The 25,204-nt window shown below is 41.1% G+C and overlaps 1 protein-coding gene across 3 annotated transcripts in view; it reads right to left on the reverse strand.

Annotated features, from left to right (window-relative positions):
- LOC116320508 (zinc finger protein GLI2-like) overlaps positions 1-25,204 on the reverse strand; it is a 94,823-nt gene that overhangs the window by 36,883 nt on the left and 32,736 nt on the right. For 2 of the 3 annotated variants that reach the window (XM_039606244.1, XM_039606243.1), the window contains one exon: positions 4,683-4,788. In XM_039606244.1, the coding sequence (XP_039462178.1) occupies positions 4,683-4,788 (106 nt within the window). Of the gene's footprint in view, positions 1-4,682; positions 4,789-18,691; positions 18,812-18,902; positions 18,931-25,204 lie in introns of those variants that run through there. The other variant, XM_039606245.1, reaches the window with a different exon arrangement.

The raw sequence follows: 25,204 nt of genomic DNA on the forward strand, positions 1-25,204 counted from the left end.
TGGCAAGATGTTAATTATTTCCAAGGCCTTAAATGGCCTGTTTTCTAGCTACATCTCTGAGAGGTTTGTAGGCTGATTCAAGCAACCAGCAGAAAACGAACAGGACCCTAACATCTGGAACAATCTCCAGGAACTCAGATTGGTAGTGTCAATAACTTACTTTAAAGTTAAAGGAAAGTTGATCTTAAACCAACTTCTAGGGTAAAGACTTTCCTGATTTTGTTTGAGCTTTAGTCTTTTGTTATATCTTTCTTGATTTTTATTTTCTTGCCCCTGTGAATCACTTTGTAATGTGGACTTGTCAAAGTGCCGCACAAGCAGGTAAACTGTAAAGCAGGAGGAAAGTGTCCTTCATTGCCCCATCTACAGAACTAAAAATGTCTTCTCAGAAAAGTTACTTCGTTCCACCAAAAGTTTCAATATGTAGATCTGAACCCTGCCTTATACATGATGCTGTTTGCAGACTCGCTCCGTCCGCAGAGACACCATCACGGAGGAGGAAGTGTTCCTCATCTGCAACCTTCTTGCCTTACTGTCATCTGCCGGCAACGGCGAGGGAAGAAAAAGCGTCCTGTGCATCCGGTGGAGGGAAAAAAAGAAGAAGCTTTCCCTCGGCTGCTTTTTATGACAGGCCTGACAAAATAACCAGCCCTCTCATTACGGTATATGCAAACAATGATAAAGGGGACGGCGGCGAGATGTCATGTTAGACAATCAAGGAGGGGACCTCTGACACGCTGCCACGAGTGTGTAATAAAGTGCCGCGGCAGGCGACAAATGACACCGCACTTAATTTGCTGCGCAATGTTCCTGTAATTAGGTGAATTTGGCACAGGCAGGGGGGAGCGACAGCTAGATCAAGGTCTTGATGAATTAGGGGTCCACTGTCAAGATCAAATCACATTAATCAAGGTGGCCGAGTCCGCGGACAGCCATCCCCTCCCTACCCCCTCCCTCCCTTCTCCCAGCCGGCGTGATGAATAGCCCTGCTTCCGCCAGGCGCGAAGTATGCATCACCATCAAATCTGTGAATTTAAATGTAAGAGTACTATTTGGAGGATTCTATTGACTTTTTTTGTCCCGCCGCCAGTTTTTCTTCGGTGATAAAGTAACTCTGAAGTCTCCTCGTTGTTCAAAGTGTGCCACGAATGCGGCAGCCCTCTGCCTGATTTTATATAGCTCACTTTTTTTTAAGAGTTTACAATTAAGATGTGCAGTTTCTGTTTGCTGTTTTTGTTAAAATACTTTAAGTTTGATGATTTCACCACAAGTTTTCTAACACTGGCAGGCCTTCACTCCTGCTAACAATGTCTTTTTCGGGACAAAACATTTGTCCTTATTCTAATATGGGACACAGCAGGAATACTCCACTTCAGTCTTCAAGAGGCAGCACAAACCAGTCAAGTAATCAATAATCAAACTCTGTTTCTTTAGCGTCTTTCATGCAGATCAGTGAAATTTAAAATGATTCAAAATCCAATAATTAAAACTAAATACAATAAAGAAAACACACACCCATAAAACAGAAAACACGTTCAAACAAGTAAAAAAAAAATTGACATGGCTAATAAGAGCCGCCCCAATGAAATCGAGAGCAGCCAAAAGAGAGCTACAGAGTTTTTTTATTAAACAATCCAATAACTGATCAGCCCGTTGATGATTAACTTTTGTTTCTATTCTGTAGTTTATGCGTTTCTTCCTTCTGTTTGTGGTAGTGTTGGGTGATCTTCATTGCAGTCTCATCCTTTCCCTGTGAGGTCGCCAACAACGGAAACCTTTGCTCCCACGCACTTGAGAAGGCAGCGATGTCCACCCTGTATAATATACACTGTGTGCATGTGTTCTCAGAAGTGTTGCACAGTAAAAAGAGACATACAGAGAAATTTATCTTCCATGAAGTGCTTTTCAACCCTACGTGTTATACTTTTATTCATGCGCACAGCTCCACATTACAGCTACTTCTGAAACAAGTGTAAACCTCTAATGTGTCAGGATTGGTTTCCCATTTTGGCTTTTTTATTAGCTCTTTGGGGGCAGGGGTAGGAAAACCATCTTTAGTGTTTCAAGATTGTCCCATAGACTGTGTATAATGTCTCTGCTCTAGTTTAAAGTCAATAAAACAAATACCCTCCTCCTGGTTTCTCTCTTGTTTTAATTAGGATTGCCAGTGTAGCTGCTCCTTACATACAAATTCATTCCAAGAGACCAACATGAAATTATAGTGATGGATTAAATCAAACATAAATCTTCCAATAACTATGAAATTTAATGCAATAATGTCGAAACAACCTGCAGAACCACCTGAATGTCAATAATCTCAGATATTGCCATCAATCATCAGACCCCTAATGAACCTTAATGCCTTTTACATATTATTTTGACAGGTAATGTCACGAAGCAGCCATCACCAGACTCGTATACTTCATCTAAAGGGTAGTGGGCGGGTCCCGAGTTAAACTTCAAATCCAGCAATTAAAGTAATTACCAATGAGAGTGAATCATCATAGTGATGCTTACAGATGATCTTATGGTTGGTGGGGTTTTCTCTGTACCTTACTATACTAGATACTAGAGTACCTGGAAATGACTGTTGTTGTGAATTGATGTTACATAAATAAAAGTGAATTTAATTTTAACAAATAAAAATCCATCCATCCAAGTACACTTACCTGGGTCAAGATACAGGGATAGCAGTCTAAGGAGAGAAGCCCAGAGCTCCCTCTCTCCATCCCCAAGCCAGGCAAGAGATATAATCTCTTGCCTGGCTTGGGTCTGCCAAGGAGGACATACCCAAAATTCCTCACCTAGAAGCATCCTAATCAGATATCACTTCAACAGACTTCAACCACCCCAACAGACCAAGACATCTATGGACAGACAATCAATGGACCATGTTAGCCACATGGTCCACCCCTCTTGTGGACTCATCATCCTTTTAGAGGAAAATCTAATAAAAATCAGAAACAGAAACAAAGCTAAAACCTAGATCAGTGAAGTATGTATCTACATATAAAGTATGTTGAGTCAAAGGCAGTTTGGACACGGATGATGGTAGACTTCACCACTTGAAACAGTTCTGTTCCCCATTGGGGTTAACCTGACATCTTAAGGACTTTTCCCAAATAGCTGGGAGGTTTAAGATTCCGATAAAATTCATGGCTCCAGTTTCTGTGTGATAATGGCTTTATTGTAAAGTTTCTTTAGAAGTCTTTTTGGAGTTTTTAATTGTGCTAAATGGACCTCATCAGCAGACTGAGTTAGCAAGACTGTTGTGAAGTTCATTCCTGACCTTTCAAACGACTCCAGCTGCTGATGAAACTCATGTATTTTGATCAAAAGCGCTCCGTAAAAGTTGAAAACGTAAGGAGTGAATTTCCTAACCGCTGTTTTGAGAACCAACTTTAAACCAGACACATTTTCAGAATCTTTCAAACTGTGAAATGAAGTGAAACCAAAGTCTAATTCAGTCTGTTGCACGGTTATAGGTTTTGGAGAATTCAGGGGAAAAACTCTGGTTTGACTTTTAAATAAAAGCAAGAACAAAACCGACACTGTGTTTTCTCAACAAAGTGAATTTCCCTAGAGAAAATAAATGGGATTTCATCTGTGACTGAACCTCACTGCAACCCAGAAGTCGGACTCACCACCAGCACTGAAGCCTGTTTTGTGACCTCTATACTCCAGGAGTTTAATTACGGTGCTAGCTCGGGGGCAACACGGCCTGCACCACACAGATTAGCTCCACAACAAGCCATTAATGAATATAAAGAGGTGCTGGGCGGAGGTGGGGTGTATTATGTCATCAGTGATGGATCCGGCCCTGCCGATTGCTGCTAATGGAGCGAGCTGCAGATTGATACCATCCAACTTATTTTATTAAACTTTTCATTTAGTCAGAAACAGAAAGGGAAATAAATATAGCTAGTAGTAGCCATAAATGTAACTAGTATATTGATTCAGGCACTGTGGGCATGTTTATTCTTATTTTTTACTGGTAGACCTGATCTGATATAACTTATTTCTTAAAAGGAAAACAACAATCTTTAAAGAGCTATGCATTTACATAAGAAGTCCGTAAATCTTGTACCAAACTGAGGACATAAACTTCCAGTGTAGTAAAACTTTAATACTTTCAACACCACTGAAAACAGGGAACTTCAGTTAAAGCTGGAAATCTTCCTCCTGCTGGTAAAATGCCTTGCTTAGTGGCACCTCAGCTATTAAAGGAGAATATTTTCCTCTCTTCTCAGTGAGATTTTTACCAGTTTGGATCCCAGCAGCTGAACTTCAGACTTCTCAAGCATCAGAGTGTTTCATCCCCAGACGGCTGGAGCCAGAAGAGCAAAGCTTGCCCACATAATCAAACTGTATCGGAAACAAGGGCTGTAGAGGGGAAATTTAGGAACTAGCATTGATTATTCACTTTGGAAGTCAGCATGTTGTCATAAGCTTTTGATATTGAACTTGGCAAACGTTCAGCTCTCATCAGCTAGCGTGCTATCACAGCAAATCCTCCAGAGTTAAAAAAAAAAAAGAAAAAACAACCTCTGTACTGTTCTGGAGTAACTGAATATGAAATAACTATTTGCATCAAGAAGATCTGATGACTTGAAGCCAGTTTAGTGAAGAAGCCTCTTTGGAGATAATTACCCAGAAAGAAGAAGAAGAAGGCGGTCACTTACCTGTGCATGGTGTGGAGTGCGTGAGGCTCGTAGTGGTATCGCCCCTCGTGATGGCGCATGTCAATCGGGATCGGCGTGTGGAAGGTTGGGAAGATGTGGTGGGGGGCTGCAACAACAGAGAGGCAAAGAAGAAGAAGAAGAGAGTTAGCCGAGGAAGGCAGAGAGGGAGAGAGGAGACTTCAAAAAACGAAGAGAGAAATTTCAAAGGCAAAAGGGCTACAATAAAGCAACATGAATTTCAGAGCAAGCTGAGCACTTTCGTGTAAAATATTGGCACTATCACACAAGAGAAGTGGAATAAATAAATAATCAAAGTCGTCCTAAGAAATCCTACATCTTGAACATAAAAGATATCCAACTGGGCTTTTGACAAAGACCTGCAGCTAGACGGTCTTTGAACTAGACGGGATGATGGACTGTGTGGAGGGAAGCTGCAGCCCCGACTCAAACTGGGACTGACAGCGCTGGGAAAATGCTTTCTTCTGCTCACGCTCTTTCCATCCAAACAGCCTGAGTCTCCTCTGGAGCTCCAAACAGGCTCATAAAACACAGCTAAAGCCCTTAACTGACTCAACACAGAGTCCACACACTCCCCCTGTGTCGGGTGTAAACACAAGCGCATGTGTCTGACTTATTCTTGGTTGTTTTTCAGGACATAATTACTAGAGGAGGAAATTGTGTGACTGTGCTTTCTGAGCCAGATGCATGGTTCCTGATCTGTGTTTGTCGGCTCAGTGTTGGGATAAATTACTGAGGTGTAATTCCAAAAACTTAAAACAACCAAGGCCCGAGTATCTGGACTTTTTTTCATCCAACATCCAAGGCATGAGTCAAGCTCCAAAAACGCTGGATCCTACATTTCCCATGAGGCAATTAAAGCTTCAGGGCCCTTGATTCTATAGTACATGATGGATGAACACCTGCTATCATCCAGGGAAAGGAAACAACACTCAGCTGTCCATATGGGAAGACACCTGAGTGAACATGCTAAATTGTGCAACAACACAAAGTGATGAAACGTCCTCATCTCAGCCACAAATCCAACCCACCCATATCACTTCAAACTGCAATACAATAAATGTTGTACTCCGGCAGTTTCCTGATCATCTTTCATGGTCCAATGCGAGAAACCAACCTGAATGACAGTTGTTGCCACTCAGACAAAACCTGTTTCTCAAGCTCTTGCAACATCTCCCTTTGTATAATCTAAGGACCTCTGTATCATTCCACTGGTTTATCATTGAAATGACAACAGACTGGTGTCTTCAACCTGGCCATGCTACATGCTTGAGGTTCAAAAAATTAAGACGTGAATGCCGAAACAACACCAAAGTGTGACTTGGGCCAGCTAATGTGACGTCACTTTAAGCATGTGCTATCGTTGGTATAATGCGCCCTTTAAAGTGAAGATAAAGACCCTACAATACTTGAACAATCAAACAATCCCCTCTGAGGAGCATTTGCTGATTGTGGTGAGGAAGAACTCATATTTTCTATATCCAGGCTTAGGGGAGGGGTCATCAGGGGAAAGAGGAGCTAAAAACATATTTCACTACGTCAGGATTATTTTAGCTCTCTGTGTAATTGCTGTTCACTTTGAAAAACATAGTTCTGGTTTCTTTCGCAACCTTTATTCATAATTTGGTTTTCTTTGCTATCATTTTCTCTCAACACAAAGCCAGGCCAGTCTGTTTTTATATCACATTTAAGCACAACAGACGTTGACCAAAGTGTTGCACAATTAAAAGTAACAACCTATACCTATCACTGAAAGATACAGCTGTGAGTTAGAGCTAAATTTTTTTAAAAAGCTAAAGGTTTCAGGAGAGATTTGAAACTGTTAGTAAGCAAGACAGCCTGAGCTGACAAAGTCATTTTTCAACAAGCTTTGGCTGTGAAAGAACAAAGAAAGGCATTAGCTAAAATCTCTAAAGCTATCCACAATTGTAGCTAAGCTACAAACAATGACTAGCTAACAGAAAATCAAATTCTGATGTCACAGAAAGCCACAAAATGTTGACTTTGCCCACAAACGATAAGTTACAAACCAGCTGCTGATTGGTGTTTTGTTGCATTCTAGCAGAGCCATGCTAATGGTTCCCCATTTCCAGTCTTTATGCAACGCTAAGCTAACAACTGTAGCAACAGATGTTTGTTTTTTTTATACAAGCAGAATTTCCAAATGCATCTAACTTTTTCCTGTAAACTCAGATTCCTCTTGCGTTAGATAAAAACTGTTTGTTTCAGATAAGCATGAAGACAAAGCCCAGGTTGTGTTTAATAAAGGTGCATTCCTGCTTCTCATTTACCCAGCCGTCTGTTTTTATAAGCTCTGAGCATCCTTTTAATGGCCCTTTTTATTTTTCATTAAGGCGCTGTTTTCCTTTCATGGGTTCTTCTCGGATCTGGGAAGTTTACCCAAAACATCAGAACTAATTAGCTGTTGCGATAACACGAAACCACAGAAGATGTCGTGTCTTTATTTTACCACCACATAAACGGAGCCTTTTGGGGGCCGCTCAGCTTTATGGAGTTATGTTTCTTGTTAACATTTTTCTCAGGTTTTTAATCTGGAAAAGCTCCACGAGGGCATTGCCTGACTCTCTCTCTACATGCTTTTCTCATCGTCTCCTCGCTCGTCCTCGCTGCAGTTTTCACGTCCTGCTAATTGCATCCTGGTGTGTCTCGACTCCGGGCTGCCTGATCAGAGACGAAGAAGACAGAGCGAGGAGGAGGAGGTGAGCCAGCTGATCTCTGGATTGCATTAAAATTCTTCCTGTGTCACACACACACACGCGCGGGCGCTCTTGCGGGAATCTCTCAGGGTGACCTGGGATTTGGGAGCGGTGGGGTCAGGGCCACGGATCATTATCTGCTCTCCACCGAGCAGCGGGAGGGGATAACGTGGCCTCCTGGGGCCTCTGGGGGCCTCAGACCTGAGTGAGTCAGCATTCCAGGTCCATTCCTCTCACTCTGCGCCCTGACAGCGTGACGGACAGCCCCGGTCCCTGAACGCCTGCAGAAATAGCCCACTTTACTTCATTTTGGGCCAGCCGCAGGGGGCCCGCTGGGACGGGGGCTGGATTCCTTCAGGCGACCAGCTCGGCCTTGTCACACCATCGTCTGGGCTGTGTTTGCTTTGGAGGAAGACGCGATTCAGAGACTCTGCCGAGGAGGGAGCCGGTTTCCTGTCGCCGACAGCTGGAACGAGTGACCGCTTTCACTTTTTCAGTGTGGAAATGTCTCTGAATGAAGTGCTTGGGTCATCGCTGTCACTCATCAGAGCAGGAGGGGGAATTAAGAAAGACGCTAAATGTTTTTTTGGTGCTTTCGCAACTGACCCGTTTGTTGGGTTTAAATAAACTCAGTTCAGTTTATTTAGGCGAGTGTGAACTCTGGTTAAATGGTGAGAAGGAGGTGGACTGTGATATGGCTTCATGCGACTGAAACTCTGATTCAAATCCATCTCCTGGATGTGAATCATGGAGGAACAACATTACATTTGGTTTTCTGGCAAATAACTTTATCCCCTTAATCGAGTCCTAGGGTTCTCGAAGAGCAGCTTTTGGTTCAGCAGTGTCTCATTACGATAAAACAGCGCAGAAAAAAACAAGAAAGCTTCTCTTTCATTTAAACTCTGTTGTAGTCATCACGGAAGACTAAACCCTGCTTCCTGACATTGACAAACACATCTGGTATTAATAAATGCAAATGCCACAAAAATGACAGCATGTACCAGTATAAACCATCAGCTGAGCTGAGACATTATAAACACAGAGAGTTTAATCAAATGCTGGCTTCAAAATTCAGAGGAGAGCTGGTTTAGTCTCTGATATGACAAAATACAGCAACATAAAGTCCACCACAACTATCCAAAATCTGAGGTGATGCCTCTTTGTTCAACCCAGAGACCAAAAACCAAAGAGACTCAAATGGCAGTGAAGAGAAATGAATCGAAAGCAGCAATTTTCTGATTTGAACTCCATAACCAGAGTTTTTTTTATTATTCTTTGTGAATCACGCTCACATACAGTGTTTATAGTGTTTATAGTGTTACACTAGAAATCTCTCAAGTTCAAGGATGATAAAACATGAAGTGATTTACTTGCATTCAATTCGTATGTAAGCAAAATTAAAAATAATAAGTTGCCACAAATCTTTTTTTAATTTAGTAGAAATTGAAATGTTTGTCAGTGGGTAAACAATTAGTACTGCTCACTCAGAAAAATCAACTTATTCTTAGTACTGTGTGCTTGCAATGAATAAGTTGTCCTAACGTAGTTATCTTCAATAAGCTTTACTTTGGTTTGTTATTTACAGTGTAATAGAGGCTGTGGTTACTCTTCTACTGATGTTGGATTTAAACGTGAAGAACTCACCCAATGTGTGCGGGGCAAGGTCATATAAGCTCTTATAAATAGAACAAGCAAACTTGAATATTTTAACATTTTTTAAACATTTTTAAAACTTAAGGTATAATATTTCTGAGTATGAGACAGTGATGGAAGGAAAAGGGTTTTCCAATTTAATGAGGAATCAAATCAATAAATGATATCGATAATGGAACCATATTTGCTGAATTATTATCAATTCCCATCCTTAATTACTCAAACCAAGACTTCTTCCTAAACCAAACTGGTAGTTTTCCATGCCGAAACTTAGGAAAGTCATTTATATTGCCTAAACCTACTGAAGACAAATTTAATAAAGACATCTTAGTTTCTAAAACCAACCAGGAGCTACAATCCAACATATACAACTGCTGTCCCACCAACCCCCTAACACACACATTTTGAAGTGAAAAGAAATAAAACAGCATTATGTGAAACTCCAACATGACGAGGCACTGACTGTTCCTACCTTTTATTAACAAAGAGAGAGTGTGACCAAACAAGACCGAGGTCTTTATGATATACACCAGAGAAGATGAAGAAACATCAGGAACAAAGTTCTGCTTCATGAAATAGACAAACAGGTTTTACTCACAGTGTTAAAGATGATTCTGTGGGATTTAAGTGCAGTTTGATAATGTGGTCAGTAACACCTGTGTTTACCTAATATTTCATGTGATGATGAAGATGAAGCAGAGCTCAACAAACGAGCCAAATCTAATGAAATACAGGTGGGAAAGTCCTACTTTTCCTCCTCTTCTGAAAAAGTTCTGATGGTTATTAGTTTTTTATTGATTGGATTAAAAGTCGGATTTCGTTAGAAAATAAGAAGAAGTGGACAGGATTTATACTTTATCAAGTAGAAATCCACATTTCTCAAATATTCTTCTCATTAGAATCCGTCCTGCTTTCCTTTTGGATCATTTTAGCACCAAATCTGCAGAAATAAATATCTTTAAATGGGTGAAACTGATCTGCGGTTAGCAGTGAAGAGGCTTGTCTCTGTTCCTGTGAGTTCCAGTCATGACTGACTCGTGTTAAAGGCGAAGCCGCCCCCTCCTCTTCCTCGCTGTTTGTCGTGGAAAAAGCCCCGCGGTCGTGTGTTTTTATTGGAGTGCTTCGCATTAATTAAAGGCTCCAAACGTGACATTCAAAAGTCAGACGGCAGCAGCTGTGAAGAAGACGAGCAGCGAAGTGCTGCAGAGAGGTTACGCCGGTAAATAGACCGATCCCTGGCAGCACGTGGTGGAGCGGAGAGGAAACTGTCAGTGTCTTTGTTCATGCTTTATCAATACCTTCATTGATTTCTACTGATCTCTGTTTAAAGGACCTCTGGAACTCCTGAAAGCTCGTCAAAAACACTGAAGTCCTTCCACAAATGTTATCTGTATTTATGTTTGTAAGTCTTATGTCTGTTTTAATTTCTGTTTCTATTTTCTGTTACATTTGCAGCCACCACAGCCCCTAATCAACTTCTTTAATCATCCTTCTGCCTAAATTTACTTCCATCTGCTGTTTTTATTCATGTCGCTGTTTAACTCGCTCTATATCTTGACTCTACAGCTATTTCCAGCCATCTCTATATCCGAATATATGTCCATGTTTATTAGTTTCATTTTCTTCTTTTTCATTTGCTATTCTCTTATGTCTTTGTATCTCTACAATTCCTCTGTATCAGTTTTTCAATCACAGGTTATCTCTTTTCTTGTCATTTTTATCTCCGTTCACGACATTATAAACTCTTCTTTTTTGATCCTTTATTGTCTACCTCCTGTCAACATAACCCAGTCTTCCTTTCCTGTGGTAATCATCTTCTCCTATTTCTGTTATATTATCTAATAATGTCTCATTAGATCGTTGTTACTTAGGGACACCACTCTCCCTGTATTTATCTCTAGTTAGTCTTTAATTAACATCATTTTATCCTTCCATTATCTCTGTTCTTATTGGCTGTTTGATGATATATTAATTTTATATTCTTCATGTCCCTTCTAATCTCTTTTAGCTCCATTTCTGTCTCTATTTCTAATCTGTTCTCTCTGTGAAACTCGCCTCATCTCTCTTCTTTCTTCTTCTATCCATCCGGCTGAAGTTTAATTTTCCTGGCTAAGTTTTCTGTTATGTCTCTGTTCACCTCGGCCTGTTTTATTTGTTTATCTCCTTCCTGTTATGCATCTCCACAGCTACGTCTCCACCTCTCCCTAACCCCATCTCTACTTTTCTATTTCTATCGCACACAAAAAAGAGATAAATAACTCTCCAAATCCTCAGATGTATATTAATCAGAGGATTTGATTTGACTTTTCAAAGTCTCAGTTCTAAAAATGGAGGCCTGAATCACTCCATCCATCTCTGTGATATCAGTCTCTCTGACAAATTTGTCTCTTTCATCTGTAATTATTATTTTTTAATCCACCAGCCCTGTTTCTATGTATTTTTCTATTGCTTTCAATCTCTTCTTCCTCTTTGTTATAAACAGATGCTGATACTAATTTCTCTTATTTGTCTTTGTATCTCCACTTCTGTTATTATATATATATATATATATCTATATATATATATATATATATATATATATATATATATATATATATATATATATATATATATATTATATCTGTTAGTGTCATTTATCTTTATTCTGACTTGTAACATTTGAATCCATTTTTATTTCTTGATCTAATTTATTTTTTAATTCACATTCCTGTCACTTATTATCCACGTCGATGGCTCTGCATAGCTCTCAATACAACTTGCTGTGCCTTTATATCTCCCAGCCTTCCTATCTGTAAATGCCTTAAACTCTTACTTGTTTCTATAGTCGGCTCCTCACATAAATCCTAATATCTGCCTGAACATTTATTTTGAAATCTTTTATATATCTTCCTCTGTTATCAATTTTTCTCTCTCTATTCCTATTTTAATCTTTATCTGTCTCTGTGTGTCCTGCATTTTCCTCCCTTATGCTGTAACCTCAGATAATCTTGACATTGCTATGCTGTCTTTTCCTATCTCCGGTATTCCGACCCACATTTCTCCCTGCATTTGTCTCTATTTCTTGATTGTATTTTTATTTCTCTCACTGTGTTTTCCTTCTTTCATTGATTCTTTCTATTACAATCTTTATTATCTGTTCATGTGTCAGTCTGTCACTTTGTTGCCTTTTCTTGTCACCTTAGTCATTACTGTATTTAATTTTCTTGTCTTTATGTGACCTGTAAACTTGTTTATTTTTGTTTATGTCTGTATTTCTGTATTTCTCCTATCTGCCTCCATAGCTCTCCCTTGCTCTCTGCTCTCTTTATCTATTTCTGTCTCTCTCTATAAGTCCTACACCTCTACAGCCATCTCTGTGTCGACACCTCTTTCCTTTCCCGTCTCTATCTGTACTGTTATTTCTTTATATAAATGTCTTTCTGTCACAATTCAGAGAGAAATCCCTCCAATTTTTCTGTAAACGTCTGCTTTGCCTTTCTCATCTTTCTTCTACTTTTTCTTTACTATTTCTCTCTCTCCTCGTCTCCCTGCTTTCTGTGACCGCCCTCTCCGACTGTCCCAGACATCCCTGGCTGTAATTTGGCTCGCTCCGGTATAATTACCCTCTGACTGACTGCACGAGTACAGCAGCTCGGTGTGCATGTGAGAGAGCACTAAAGGGCCCCATTGATTGAAAGAGCAGCTCGAGTTAATGCACCATTCATAACAGTCGGAGGGTGAATTGTAAGAGGGGGTCAGCGAGGGGGGGCAGGAGGAGGGCAGGGGAGGATGGGGGGTGAGACAAAGAGCAGCTAAATCTGGGTCACCAAAACAGCACGGTCAGGGGACGAGGTCTTTTTAATTCTACACCACTGTAAGCAACCGTGGAAGACAAATAAAAGCCCCACTGCAGTTTAAGACTGGAAAAAGTAAAGAGAGAGAGGAGATTAAACAAGAGAGGAAGAATGAAAGAAAGTAGGAAGAACAGGAAGGAAAGTGCAGGAGATAAGAAAGTAAAGACGCAAAATGATCAAAGTTGAAAAAAGATGGTTGTAAGAAAGTTGGCTGCAAAGAGTAAAGTGAGCATCACGCTCATAAATATCCTTTGAAAATAGCAGGTTTTGTTTACAGCAGCACAAAAAAGGGAAAATTAATCTTTTTCTTTACTTAGAACCAGGTAAAACTTTGCCAAGTGTTTGAAGACATGCAAAATTTAACTGGCTGAGATTTAATAAATGTGCTTGAAAAGTTTTATACACTCCAAGCTGAGTCAAAACTAAATGGACTTTAAAAAAAAAAAACTTAAATCAAGAAGTAATGACTTGTTTCTAGAAGAGTTTCTAGCATAGATTTCTCCTCTTCCACCTTGGAAACGTTGGGCTTGGAGGAACTAATTCAGCCGGTCGCTCTGTCAGCTTTTCAGCCATCCACACTGAGGTTTCCTCTGTGGGCCTGGGCCTGGGAGTCCAGGCCGGGGATTGACCATGCAGGCTTATTCCATCACCGAGACAGCCCCATTGTTCTGCCGCCACAGGAAGAACAAAAGGCGAGTGCTCGTGAGAGTTCAAGAGGCGCGTTTACCTGATTCACCGGGCCCCGATCCCCCCTGGGCGTACGCAGCGTAAGGCAACGCTGCCGCGCCCCCGCTCGGGCTCTAGCCATCTATTAGTCTTTGCTTGGTAACATTTGTTTTAGTGGCTGGTGAAGCGCTGCAGAGGGCTGGCTACAGTTTTTCATAGTCAGCCTCCGTTCAGCACACACGCAGCAGAAACGCGGCTTTCTGCTGTTAGAGTGAAGCACGAGCTAAATTTAGTCCCAAAACTGCGAGGAGGGCTTGTGATGACCGTGCAGAGAGAATATGTGCATATAACCAGTTTCAGTTAACACCACAATTTACTTCAAGGTCCTCTGAGCAGCAATTTCAGAGCCTCTGTGGGAGAGTTTGCTCAGTTGTACAGTTGCAGATGTTCATATTTACACCATTTTTGTCAAAGTCTTAATCCATTTTCTGAATCCAATCCTTTTTGGCTTTGTTGGCTTAAATATGCTTTTTCTGCAGCCAACAGTAAAGTCAGGACATGTATTTCTTAGAAGTTTAAAACATGTGGCCTGTTCTGAAATGTCATCAAATATGTCATGGCCAAGGTATTTCTGTTTCTTTTTGTTTTGTGTGGAAACTCTTCTTTTTTCTCACTTCCTCTGGAGAGGAAGGGTCTGCCTCAGGGCGGAGTCTGGAAGTTGGATGCTTTCCCTCACACCTGCACTGCATCTCTTCATGGAAGATAATGTTTACATTGCTCGGCTGTAATGTCTGTAATGACATGGAATATTTAAGGGTGGCATGTGTGGCAGATCATTGCCAGATTATCTTCACCTCTTCTGTGGTATCGAGGTTCACCTACTAGTGGTAATTTCTTGCCGTGGTCGGTTGTAATCTTGTCTAGCCTGCCAGCTGAACTCATCAACACTTCTCCCTAACTGCAACCACCTGCCCATTCTCCACCGAACTCCCCAGTATCCTGGACTGTAGTATGGACTCTTCCCTCCCAGTTCTGGAACCCCCGTGGTTAAAGTAAGACCAAGCATTCTGACCCCACGATTTGCGATCCATTCACTACCTCTCATTTACACTCTCTCTCCCTGCAGATCGCACAGCCCCACCCCTCTGAGTCACCCCCCCCGGGTGATCCCTGCCTTTGTTTAAATAAAGAAATCTTTTGTTGTAGAACAGTCCGCCAAGTCTGACGTCTCATCGTTATGACACAAAGGTCCATTAAGTGCAGCCTTAAGTAGTGCGTGACCATCACCAGTGCTGTAGGAAAGATTCACTGAGCATTCTGTCTAAAGTATTCTGACTTCAGAGTTTCTGGCTGGTCAAAATTGTATTGAATTCATACTGCTTGGACTGGCAGCATGTCTAATTGAAATTGGTGGGAATTAACGTCAACTGACTCATTTTGGCAACAAACACATAAAATGTCTCCACTTTAAATGGGCTTTACATAAAGATGTAGGATCAATAGGATATAGCTATATAGGAGGATATAGCTTTGTTGTAAATCCTTGACTGTGCTTTTTGGTCATTACCACCTTGCTTTTTTAGAACCCTTAGTGGCTGTATTTGGACAACAGCATGGACCAGTAACTTTACCAGGCCATTTGCAACAGCATACATTTAGGTTTAATAAAGTTTAGATACATGAGTCTATCCAAAAGGGCCAGATTAAAGATTGGATTAAGCATAAACCATCACTACATGTTGATGATGTGATTCTATCTGTTACCAAGTTCTATAAACCATTAAAAAATGGGCCAGACATCCAGTTTAGTAAGTTAACTTAGCTGAAATCGGTACCTGCTTGTGTCGCCATTCACCTGTCAAAGAAGCCATGGCCCTAATATTTTAAACTTTAGGTCAGAATACAATTAAACAGATAAAGATTAGAAATAGTTCACCCCCTACACAGTTGTATGTAGACATGCTAATGTAATGTTTACAGACATAAAATAGCCTGTAAGCATGCTTATTTCTGCTGTAAAGGGACATTTTAATATTGGAAGTCTATGGGAACGGGAATTCAGAACACCTGTTAATCCAGTCAGTAACTTTTTGAAGCTCCACTAAGACAAAAAAAATCACTAGAAACGCCACAAAAATGACAATTACCTCAAATGCTAAATAAAATCCAACTCTGAGGTTTCTGCCTCCATCTCAACTCAATGGAAACAACACATGTTTAGAGAAATAGTGAAACTGGAGCTACTGTCTACCAGACACATAGTCCTCATGAACAAAGCTGATGGTTGTGGTAGTTGGGGGTGGTTTGGGACTTTCCATCACAGGCACCTCCATTGTGTTGGAATGACTACAGACATGACAGACTTGGCAAAAATCTCGAAACCTGGACAAATGAACCCAAACTGCAGCCATAAAAATGCCATTCAGTATAAACATCACATAACTTTACAGAAGCTTGACGATAAGCAAGTCCTGCTCTACAGGAGCAGAAATTTATTAGTATTTTTGCAAGGTACAAGAAGTTTACCACAGAGGGAATGAGTCAGGCCTTCAAACATGTCTGTCTGTTTCCAATGTATTTTAACACCGTCTCTGATGCCCTCTCACTTTATGTTTCACTGGGGAAATTTCTCAAACTGGAATAAAAAATTGATGCTGCATTGAGCCAACAATCTGTAAATCTTCAACAACTGTAAAGGACTTCACATAGAAGAAGGAGTTGGTTTTGGCCTCAAAGTTAGCTTTTCGCTGCTGCCATGAAAACAAAATGCTATTCTGATTGACCCGGACCAGAAAACAAACTTTTTGATTTTTGCAGCGATTATCTTCTTCTAGCAGTCCTGAAGAACTCTTAACCTGGGGGTCTCGCAGGTCATTCACTGCTTCTGACCATAAGTCAGTCATGATTAGCCAATTAATGTAAAATAATGACATTGAGGGATGGTTTGGGGTTGGTTTCCTCATATTTTCACTGATGCTCACATACTTTTGTCTATTAAATAATTTATTTTTTCTCTTTTATAACTAAATTTAACTGAAAAAATAGAGTTTTAAGAAGTTTTTGGCATATCCTGTGGTCACCCTGCTGCATATCAGTGTATTCAACCGCAGGCAGACCACCACCAATCCCTCCATGCAGGACTGTGTGGAGCATGGAGGCCACGAGGGACAGAGTTACTTATCAGCCCTGGACAGCTGGGCTCAGGCCATGTGCTAATAACCTCCATGCATCAACGGGCTGAAGGTGAGGGCGCGGCGGCAGGCATTAACCAAACGAGGCAGGCGGCGGGGGCTGACGGGGCCGTCCTACAAGCAGCACGTTGTTAGCATGCTGTTTGTGTAATTTAGGTACTTAAAAGACGGCGAGGGTTCAAAGACTGATTGCACCGTCGAGTAATCAGCCACCTCCACTGCGCGCCTGATTTATCACCCCCTCGCTTAATAGCACTGCTTAACACACAGGTTTGTCCAGATTAAGTAATTACCTGAAAGCAAAAGTTTATTATGTGGTGCGACGGGCTGGTGATAAAGGCCTGCTGTCGAGAGGAGCCACAGAGAGGCCTCGGAGCTGCTGAATGAGAGCGATAATTAAAATACAATGAATTAAATTGTCGCTTCTGGGGCTGTCACCATGCTCCCCAGCTAACATCCATATTACCCCGCCGGCACCCTCGCTAGGGGGGCGCCTGGGATTATGCCTCACCCCGGACTGGTGGAGCAGCTGAGGGGGAAATGACTCCAATGGGCCATCTGTAAATTAAACAAAGACCTAGTTCCTCTCCGAAAATGAGTATGGAGGGTGAGAGGGGAACAAACCTGAGCTAAGAATAACACCTGAGCGCACATTAGCTCTGTAAGGTTGTTGTGCTGGCGTCTTAATGAGGCGGAGGCCTCTGCAGGTACAGATGTTGGTGAACAATGAGAGGAAGGCAGCACGGGGGAATCTTTTGAGTGATGCGCCTGTGATGATGAATGTCTCGCAGGTGGAAGCAGAAGACGTCTTCTCTGTCTTCACACTGCTCTCCAAGGAGGCCCCGGACCTCCGGCTCGATCTACCAGAATAGATGGAGCCTCCGTCCTGTGGCGTCAGCACCCGTCCACCTCCCGTGTTGATAAACGCTCTGCTGCACGTCTGACACAATCTGCTGAAGCAGTGTTGTCTCTATTTTTTGACCCAGCCGCTCCCCTGGCTCCACTCTCTGAACCGACTTTATTTGTTTGACATTGTGCTGCTGCATGTGATGGAGAGCAGGCCCCTGGCTGACTTCATCAGGCCTATAAAGATGAGCCAGGAGCTGCCTGGCTCCAATGAACACCCTCCAGCAGGCGCGGACAGGGCAGAAGAAGTTTTGGTTTAAATTTCTGACTACAACGGGAAATCTGAAGAAATCAGAAGTCTGATCTAAAACAAGAAAATGCCTCAGCATAGACACCAGGGCTCATGGTCACATCGTAGTCTGTATATGAAAGATGGACGGAGTAACTGTGACATCACCCATTTGTTTGCAGACTTCCATTTTGAAGCCTGGACTTCTGGTCTTTAACATGTTGGTTGTTGGGACCAGAAATGACCATGTTTGGACAAGAAGGTGGCCTAGAAACAGCTGCAAGAAGCAAAGCAATAACTGCTGCGATCACAGACTGTATATAAAAAACTGTGATGCCACACATCAGTTTTTGGACTCATTTTGGAGTCATAATATTAGAACTTTTGCCATAATAGGTCAGTTCAGCCAGAAGTGACCATATTTGGACAAGTTGGTGCAGTGCTAAGTTAACAGCTAATGCTAGCTAGCTTAATTAGCAGACTAAATCCATTGCCTGGAATCGATATTTTTCAAAATTTACTTCTGATGAATCTTTTGTCTAAAAACAAGCTATTTTAGCTCCAATCTCTGTAAGGTCAGTTAATTTATACTCACTAAAAAGTCCAAGTTTTCTGATTGGCCAACTTCAAAAGGGCAAGGTAGCTAGTACTAGCCTTGCTAATTGTGTTCCAGGGGTCCAGTTTAGTAACTTGGAAATGTAGCAGTCAAGTAGGAGCTCCTAATCATACAAATTTTAAGCCTGAATATTTCTACTTATGAACATTTTACCATGGACTCTATGGTGGACTGACTCACCTTTGGAGCCTCTAGTGGTGTTTAGAGGAACCGCAGTTTTTTCCTTTTCAGCCTGGAGGTCCCCGTCTTGTTTAATCACCACAAACTTTATCCAGCATGAGTGGCTATATGTGCTCAGCTCTGTATTAAACAGAGAACCTCTAATGTAAAACTTTTATCTATACACTGATGCTACAGAAGAAGAATGATGCAGTCAGATTGTTCCACTCACCACCACTGTGTGACCTCTGTTTTCTTACTCTTGACACTCCTCACAAAAACCCTCTTTAGACACTTCAAGCTCTCCTTTCATCCTTCCTTTCTGTGTTAAACAGCAGCTTGTGGGAGAAAAGAGTCAAGAAAAGGAGACAAAGCTGCAGGGAGCTGACTTTCTAATCCTGATTAACACTTTCCCACTACTTCAGGAGCCACACACACTCAGTGCAAACGCTGCAGGTCAGGAAGTTTGGATTCACACAAACTCCAACAACATCCCCTCTGATCAGTGTCTTGAACACACAGAGGGGGAATTACAATGCAGAGCTGAAAATTACAGGACCCAGACGTCCACAGCTCGATGACACGTTAGAAAATCTCCCACCATAAACAAGTCCCTGACTCGAGTTTAGTTTAGAAGGCCCGCTCGGCTTGTAATCGAGCAAAACGAAGCAAAGCGTTTCACAAACTTTGCCACGAAGCTTCAAACAGGGGGAGAATTACACCCTGTGAGACCCGAGCGGCTCTCATTCAGGAGGACCCGCCTGCATTCACTGTCTCCTTCTCTTCGCTCTGGCTTTACAGCACAAATCAGCCTGGATTTATGGCTCAAAGGGAGGTGGGCTGATGTTAACATTTTGGGTCATTTTTCATCGGTTTATATCGCCTCTGAAACTTGCTAAAGCTCAGCCATCTACATGTAGTTTCTCAAGCACGCTTCCCCAAATCAAACTGCCTGTTGCTGCAGCTGAAAACATTCCCAAAATGTTCTTCATTTAACATATCCCACATCTCATACATCTTAAAAACCCACGGGCCTTTAAAGCTTTGAAGATTTCTGCCAATAACCCAAACCAGCTCAAAGACTGGGGTGAAATTTTTGAGGAGAACAGCTTCCAGGAAATTTCGAAGCAGGTGATTCCACTAAACTGAAAATTCATTCATAACTCAGGGTTAATCCCAGTGTTACTTAAGTCCTGCTTCAGAGCGGATCCCTCTGACCTTTTTACCTAAATAGTGGATCTAAACGTAACTTTTATGATGGGAATTCAAAGAAACCGTTGCATGAAGAAGCCCCAGGTCCTTCTGTAAGGTCACAGTTTTTTAAATCTGCAGAAATTTGATGTGTATCAGTCAGAACTTTGACCTCATTGGATAATCTGATATGCTTTGACCTACAGATGTGATACAATGAAGAAGAAAAAGAAGACGAAGAAGAAGAAGAAGAAGAGAAGCTACCAGAAGCAGCTTTATTGTGTCTGCAGTTAGGTTGCATGCCAGCGCAAATCCCCGCTGTCATGAAGCTATTTGTCTGTGAGTAAAGACAGCTGCTGGATCACAGAAGAATGAGAGGGAAGGTTGGATTTTATGGGGAATGAAGAGAAGTTGATTAAACATTTGTTCTGGATAGATTTTAGGAGGAATAAAAGTCACGAATCTCCAGCTGAGAAAGGCAAAACTGCTTTTCTCTAACCTGCCCTGAATCTCTGCATCACCTAGCGGAGCTCAGAGTCAGAAATCAGAGTTCATGATAGTCAAAAATGGCTAAATCTCATCTTTGTGCTTTTTATTTTTTTGGTTATTCATCACAGTTATCGTCTTGTCATTAGCAACTAAAACTTTGAGCAGGTGCAGTAATGCTAAATTACATGAATTTATGAGCATTATGTAAGTCTGCAGGAGGAGGTCGGGGTGGATGGTGGGTGCACAAACCTAACAAATTCATGCTAAAGATCAGAGTTCAGCTCTTAAAGTTGATGTGCAACAAGCAGATAAAATCACTGGTAAAACTCATCATGTTTGCTGACAGATGTAAGTAAACCAGGCCAATAGTGATGCAGTAACAAATAGTCCTGTAGTAACTGATCAGTTCCAAGTTGGCTCGCTTTTTGAATAACCCGGCAAAACAACCGGAGTAACAAACCAAACCACTGCTGATTTTAGAGGAGGATGAAAGGTATACAGATATCAGTCAACAAAGCCGATATTTATCCATCACCGATACTTGGTCATTATATCAGTACATCAAAATCTAAAATAAAATGAACAATACATAATTTTTTTTAATTTAATTTGGTTGGCTTTTTAGATTCTTGTTTTTAATTACTTTCCCTTTTACCTCAGTTTTTATGTATATATTCTTATATTTATTCAATATTTCTTAAGAGTAAGAAAGATTTAGTTCCGTATCTTTATTATTTTTTAATACATGATTCATTTATTTTTATTTACTTACTTGTTTTATTTGTTGTTTTTTTATTGCCCAGTTTTTATTTTCCTAAACTTTATTTCTGTTGAACACCTTCAGAATGCCACTGTGGAGGATGTCATTTAAAGTAAGTCATGAAGCACATTAAAGCATTTCAAATGTGACATAAATTTCAATTTTTGTCACATTTTGAGCACAATGGGTGATGTTTAATGTATATTTTCATTGAGTGTTTTATTTTACTTTTTGACAGCTGTATTCTTCCATAATTTGTCATTTTTTAAAAGCTGTGAAATTGTAGTAATTGTACTTTCCATAGCTGGAAATGCTCCTTCAGCCATGTCTATTGGCTAAACACCCAGCTAAATTAGTACCTAGGATGGGAATCAAACCTGTGACCTTCCTCTATCAGAACAATGATCCCACCGTTCTTTAATAACTGAATCTACTGGATGCACTCAAACAGCTGCAGTAACAATACATCGAGCTCCTCAGCAGAGTGTACTATTGATCTGCATCAGGCCTCTCCCCCTCCATCTCATCCCCAGTGGGCGACCTCTGACCTGCACGATTCACCCTGCTGAATGGGAGCGGCGTGCACCACAAAGCCCAGCGAGCAGAGCAGTGTGTAAAGATAAAGTGCCTAGCTTAGAGGAGGAGAAGAAGAAGAGGCCGCCTCACACAATGAGAGCACAATTAAACGCTGACTCGCACCTCATCTCGACCTGCCTCAGCGAATCGTAACGGGACAAAAGCACGGGAAGTGGAGGGATCAAGTGCACCATTTCAGACCAAAAAATAGCTCCTCTTTAAAGCATATGCAGACAAAAAAAAAGATAAATCATCGCAGTGATTCATCTTAAAAGTCCAGACTAATGACTCATGTTTGGACTTATTGGGAAAGAGCTCTTATCTGCATATTTCCTGACCTTATTTCAGGCCCAGTTTGGCCTGGTTTGGTGGCTAATTAGCTTGAGAAAACACCACCAATGGTGAGAAGACAAAGCACATCAGGACAACAATTAGTCCAAAAAAAAAAGCTTCCTGAATAAATTGGAGCCAGAAAAAACAGATACAGGAGAGGGATACAAACTTCACCTTTTATATCAATTTTGATGAGATTGACCTCAAAACACTGTCATTAGTGTCAGCTAAGGTCTAGTATTACACTTGGTGGATGTGAAGAGGTTTAAGTTTATTTAATCTGTAAAAGTGGAGGGCGGTGAAGCTGAGCTTTAACATTCAATTTCTGTGTGATCACTACAGGAGAGGAGTTCAATCATAACAATTTGTCATTCAGGGGTCAATCTGCTCCCACCTCCAGCTCCAGGAGTGTAGGGAAGCAAAAGGGAGCTAAAATAAAAGACCGGTGAACAGGCAGAGTACCATAGTTTATGAGCAGCATCTGAGCCTGTAGACGACAAACAAATTCATGCTAAAGATCAGAGATTAGCTGCTAGAATATCTTTCATGATGTCTGCTGATATTTGACAGATATCAGTAAAGTGGGCCGATTTATCCGATCTCAATACAGTGTCCTTCCAACAAATCCTCCAGAAGTTAATCACAAGTTGATTCACTTTTTGAGTAATCCTGCCAAACAAACAGAGAACCCAACAAAACCCTGCTGAATTTTTTAACCTTCTCACTAAAAGAGGAGGATGATGGCAATGTTCCCTCTAAGCTGCGCACGTGCGGCACGGTCTCTGCGCAGAGAAAATCTGCGTTGCGCACACAAAAAAAATTTCTAACCTGAATTGAAATTAAAGTAAATATGCGCCGACACCGGTGTTTTAGCTAGCAAAGCGGCATGACTGATGTGGAGTGAAGCCACGTTAATGACAACGTGTACAACCTTTGGAGATGTGAGCAGGACAGACGAACAATTGACGGAAAAAGTGTGGACTTTATACCAGTTTTTTAAATTGTGTTGATAGGCCACATAAAACCAGAGTTATGATAAAAATATATGCAATGTTTGGTTTTCTTCCTGAATACTATCGTTGTTCATATTTACTGCGGGAAGAAACGGTAAAAACGGCGTTTTATAAGGAAAACGCTCGAAAGCGCTCTCCACCTGTGAGCAGAGACGAAACCAAAACACTCCACCCTTTCCCATTGGTCGAAAAATGTACCATGTCGACCAATCAAAACATGGCATTTAGTTGTTAAGAAACGGGAGGAAGTTTTAGGAGTGACGATGGTGTTTTGAGATGTGAGACATTTGCAACGTTTAGCGCAAATCTTGTGTAGTTAGTGTGTAGTTAGTGTGTAGTGTAGTCAATAGTTTTGTTGTGTGTGTCAGAACAATGAGGCGACTGCTGAATGTTACAGGTGTTACAGGAGTGATACATCTCCTGTTGTCAGGCCTGCAGGTATCAGGCTGTTGTTCTTCTTTATCTCATAGTGGATAGAAATTATTTTTTGGAGTGGCACAAATAATTTGTGTGGCATCAAATTTGATGCAGAACAGCTGATTGTTCTGTAAATAGTTTGAAATGTTTGTTTAAAAAACCGCCTTGGCTGCATTTTTAGGTAAAGAGCTGCAAAAAACTTTGTTGTTTGCAAAACTGAGTTACTTTTTTGAAGAAGTAACTATATAATTAATTGCCCAACATTGGTCATTATATACTGTATTTTGCAGGGAGAGAGTTACAGGACTCTCTCCCAGACCACAGATTCATAATACAAGTCAGAGTTTTATGAAAAAAAAAAGAATGAAAGTTGTGTTTTCAAAATTGGAGTTCAAGTTATTTTTACTTCCAATAGTGTTAACATACTACACAGGTCATGAACAAGATTTTTTTAAATGTTCATTGTAAGTGGGCTAAAGCAGTTAATTAAAAGTACTCTAACATAAATGTAAATGCTGTAATTTGATTATTTTAATAAACCGTGTAACTTGGATGGATTCGATGCCGGCGTGACCACAGTGCAGACGTCTGATGTCGCTCACAGTGGTCCAAGGGACCGCTCAGGGAGTTTGTGTGTTCGCTCAGACACATGAAAAATTAGAGGGAACATTGGATGGTGGGTGTACAAATATCAGTCAACTAGGCCAATATTTAACCAATACCCATATTGTTGTTTTTTTTTCATATATATAAATCAGTTCATCTTTAGCAAGACAAAAACATCCAAAAAAAACCCCCAAAAAAACCAAATGACCAAATTTTGAAAAAAATAAATTATTAGACCAAAAATTCATTCATTTGATTAATGGTCATTAAGTATGTGCTAGCATTTAGCATCACATGTGACGGATGTGAAGACGTTGACAGTTACTGAACCTGTAGACGTGGAGAACGGTGAAGCTGAGTTTTAACATTTAATTTCTGTGTGATCACTACAGGAGAGAAGAGGAGTTAAATCCAAACAGTTTGTCATTCAGGAGTTAATCTGCTCCCACCTCCGGCTCCTGGAGCGCAGGGAAACAGCAGGGTGGGTGTAATGGCATGTTTCTTACTGACGGGGAAACTGGATCACGGCTCCTCCTGAAAGCACCGCCAGCTCGGGAGGAAACACAAGCCTAAGTGACCGCGAGGGCTGACACGAAACCACTGCAGGCAGCCTCCCGCCCACGTTCACAAAGAGGCCTCCCCACTCTCCAATCCCCTCAGCCGAGCTCTCGTTTCCTAATCACGGGCTTCCCCTCCGTCTCTCAGATTGCTCTGTAAGTCCCCGAGCTTTGCTCTGCCAGGAGGATCAATCAGGGCGATCTATGAGTGATGATGGGCTCACAGAGCTAATAAAGGTTGTCTTAGCAGGCGTGATTTTGGTAAATTTTCTCCGTCTGTTAATGCTTTTTCCATACAGGTGGTTAACAAATACGAGTAACCCTTTCACCTTCACTCCTCCACTGCTTCACTTCAGTAAGTAGATTAAAGCTTCATAAAAGAAGGAAAGAAAAAGGCGTTACTGAGAAATAATCCCATTTACAGAAAAAACAGAGGCTTTAAGGAGTGTTTATCCTGTGATGGGCAGGTGTTCCTGCTCGCTCACTCAGATGTTTTTATGAAAGATTGATAAATGTAATATTAGTCTGTAGGAAATGAAATAAAAATGGATGTAAATAAAATGGATGTAACTCCTTTGGTCTGGGTCTGAAG

The sequence above is a fragment of the Oreochromis aureus genome, linkage group 23 (assembly GCF_013358895.1).
Source record: "Oreochromis aureus strain Israel breed Guangdong linkage group 23, ZZ_aureus, whole genome shotgun sequence".
In the NCBI taxonomy this organism is placed as follows: domain Eukaryota; kingdom Metazoa; phylum Chordata; class Actinopteri; order Cichliformes; family Cichlidae; genus Oreochromis; species Oreochromis aureus.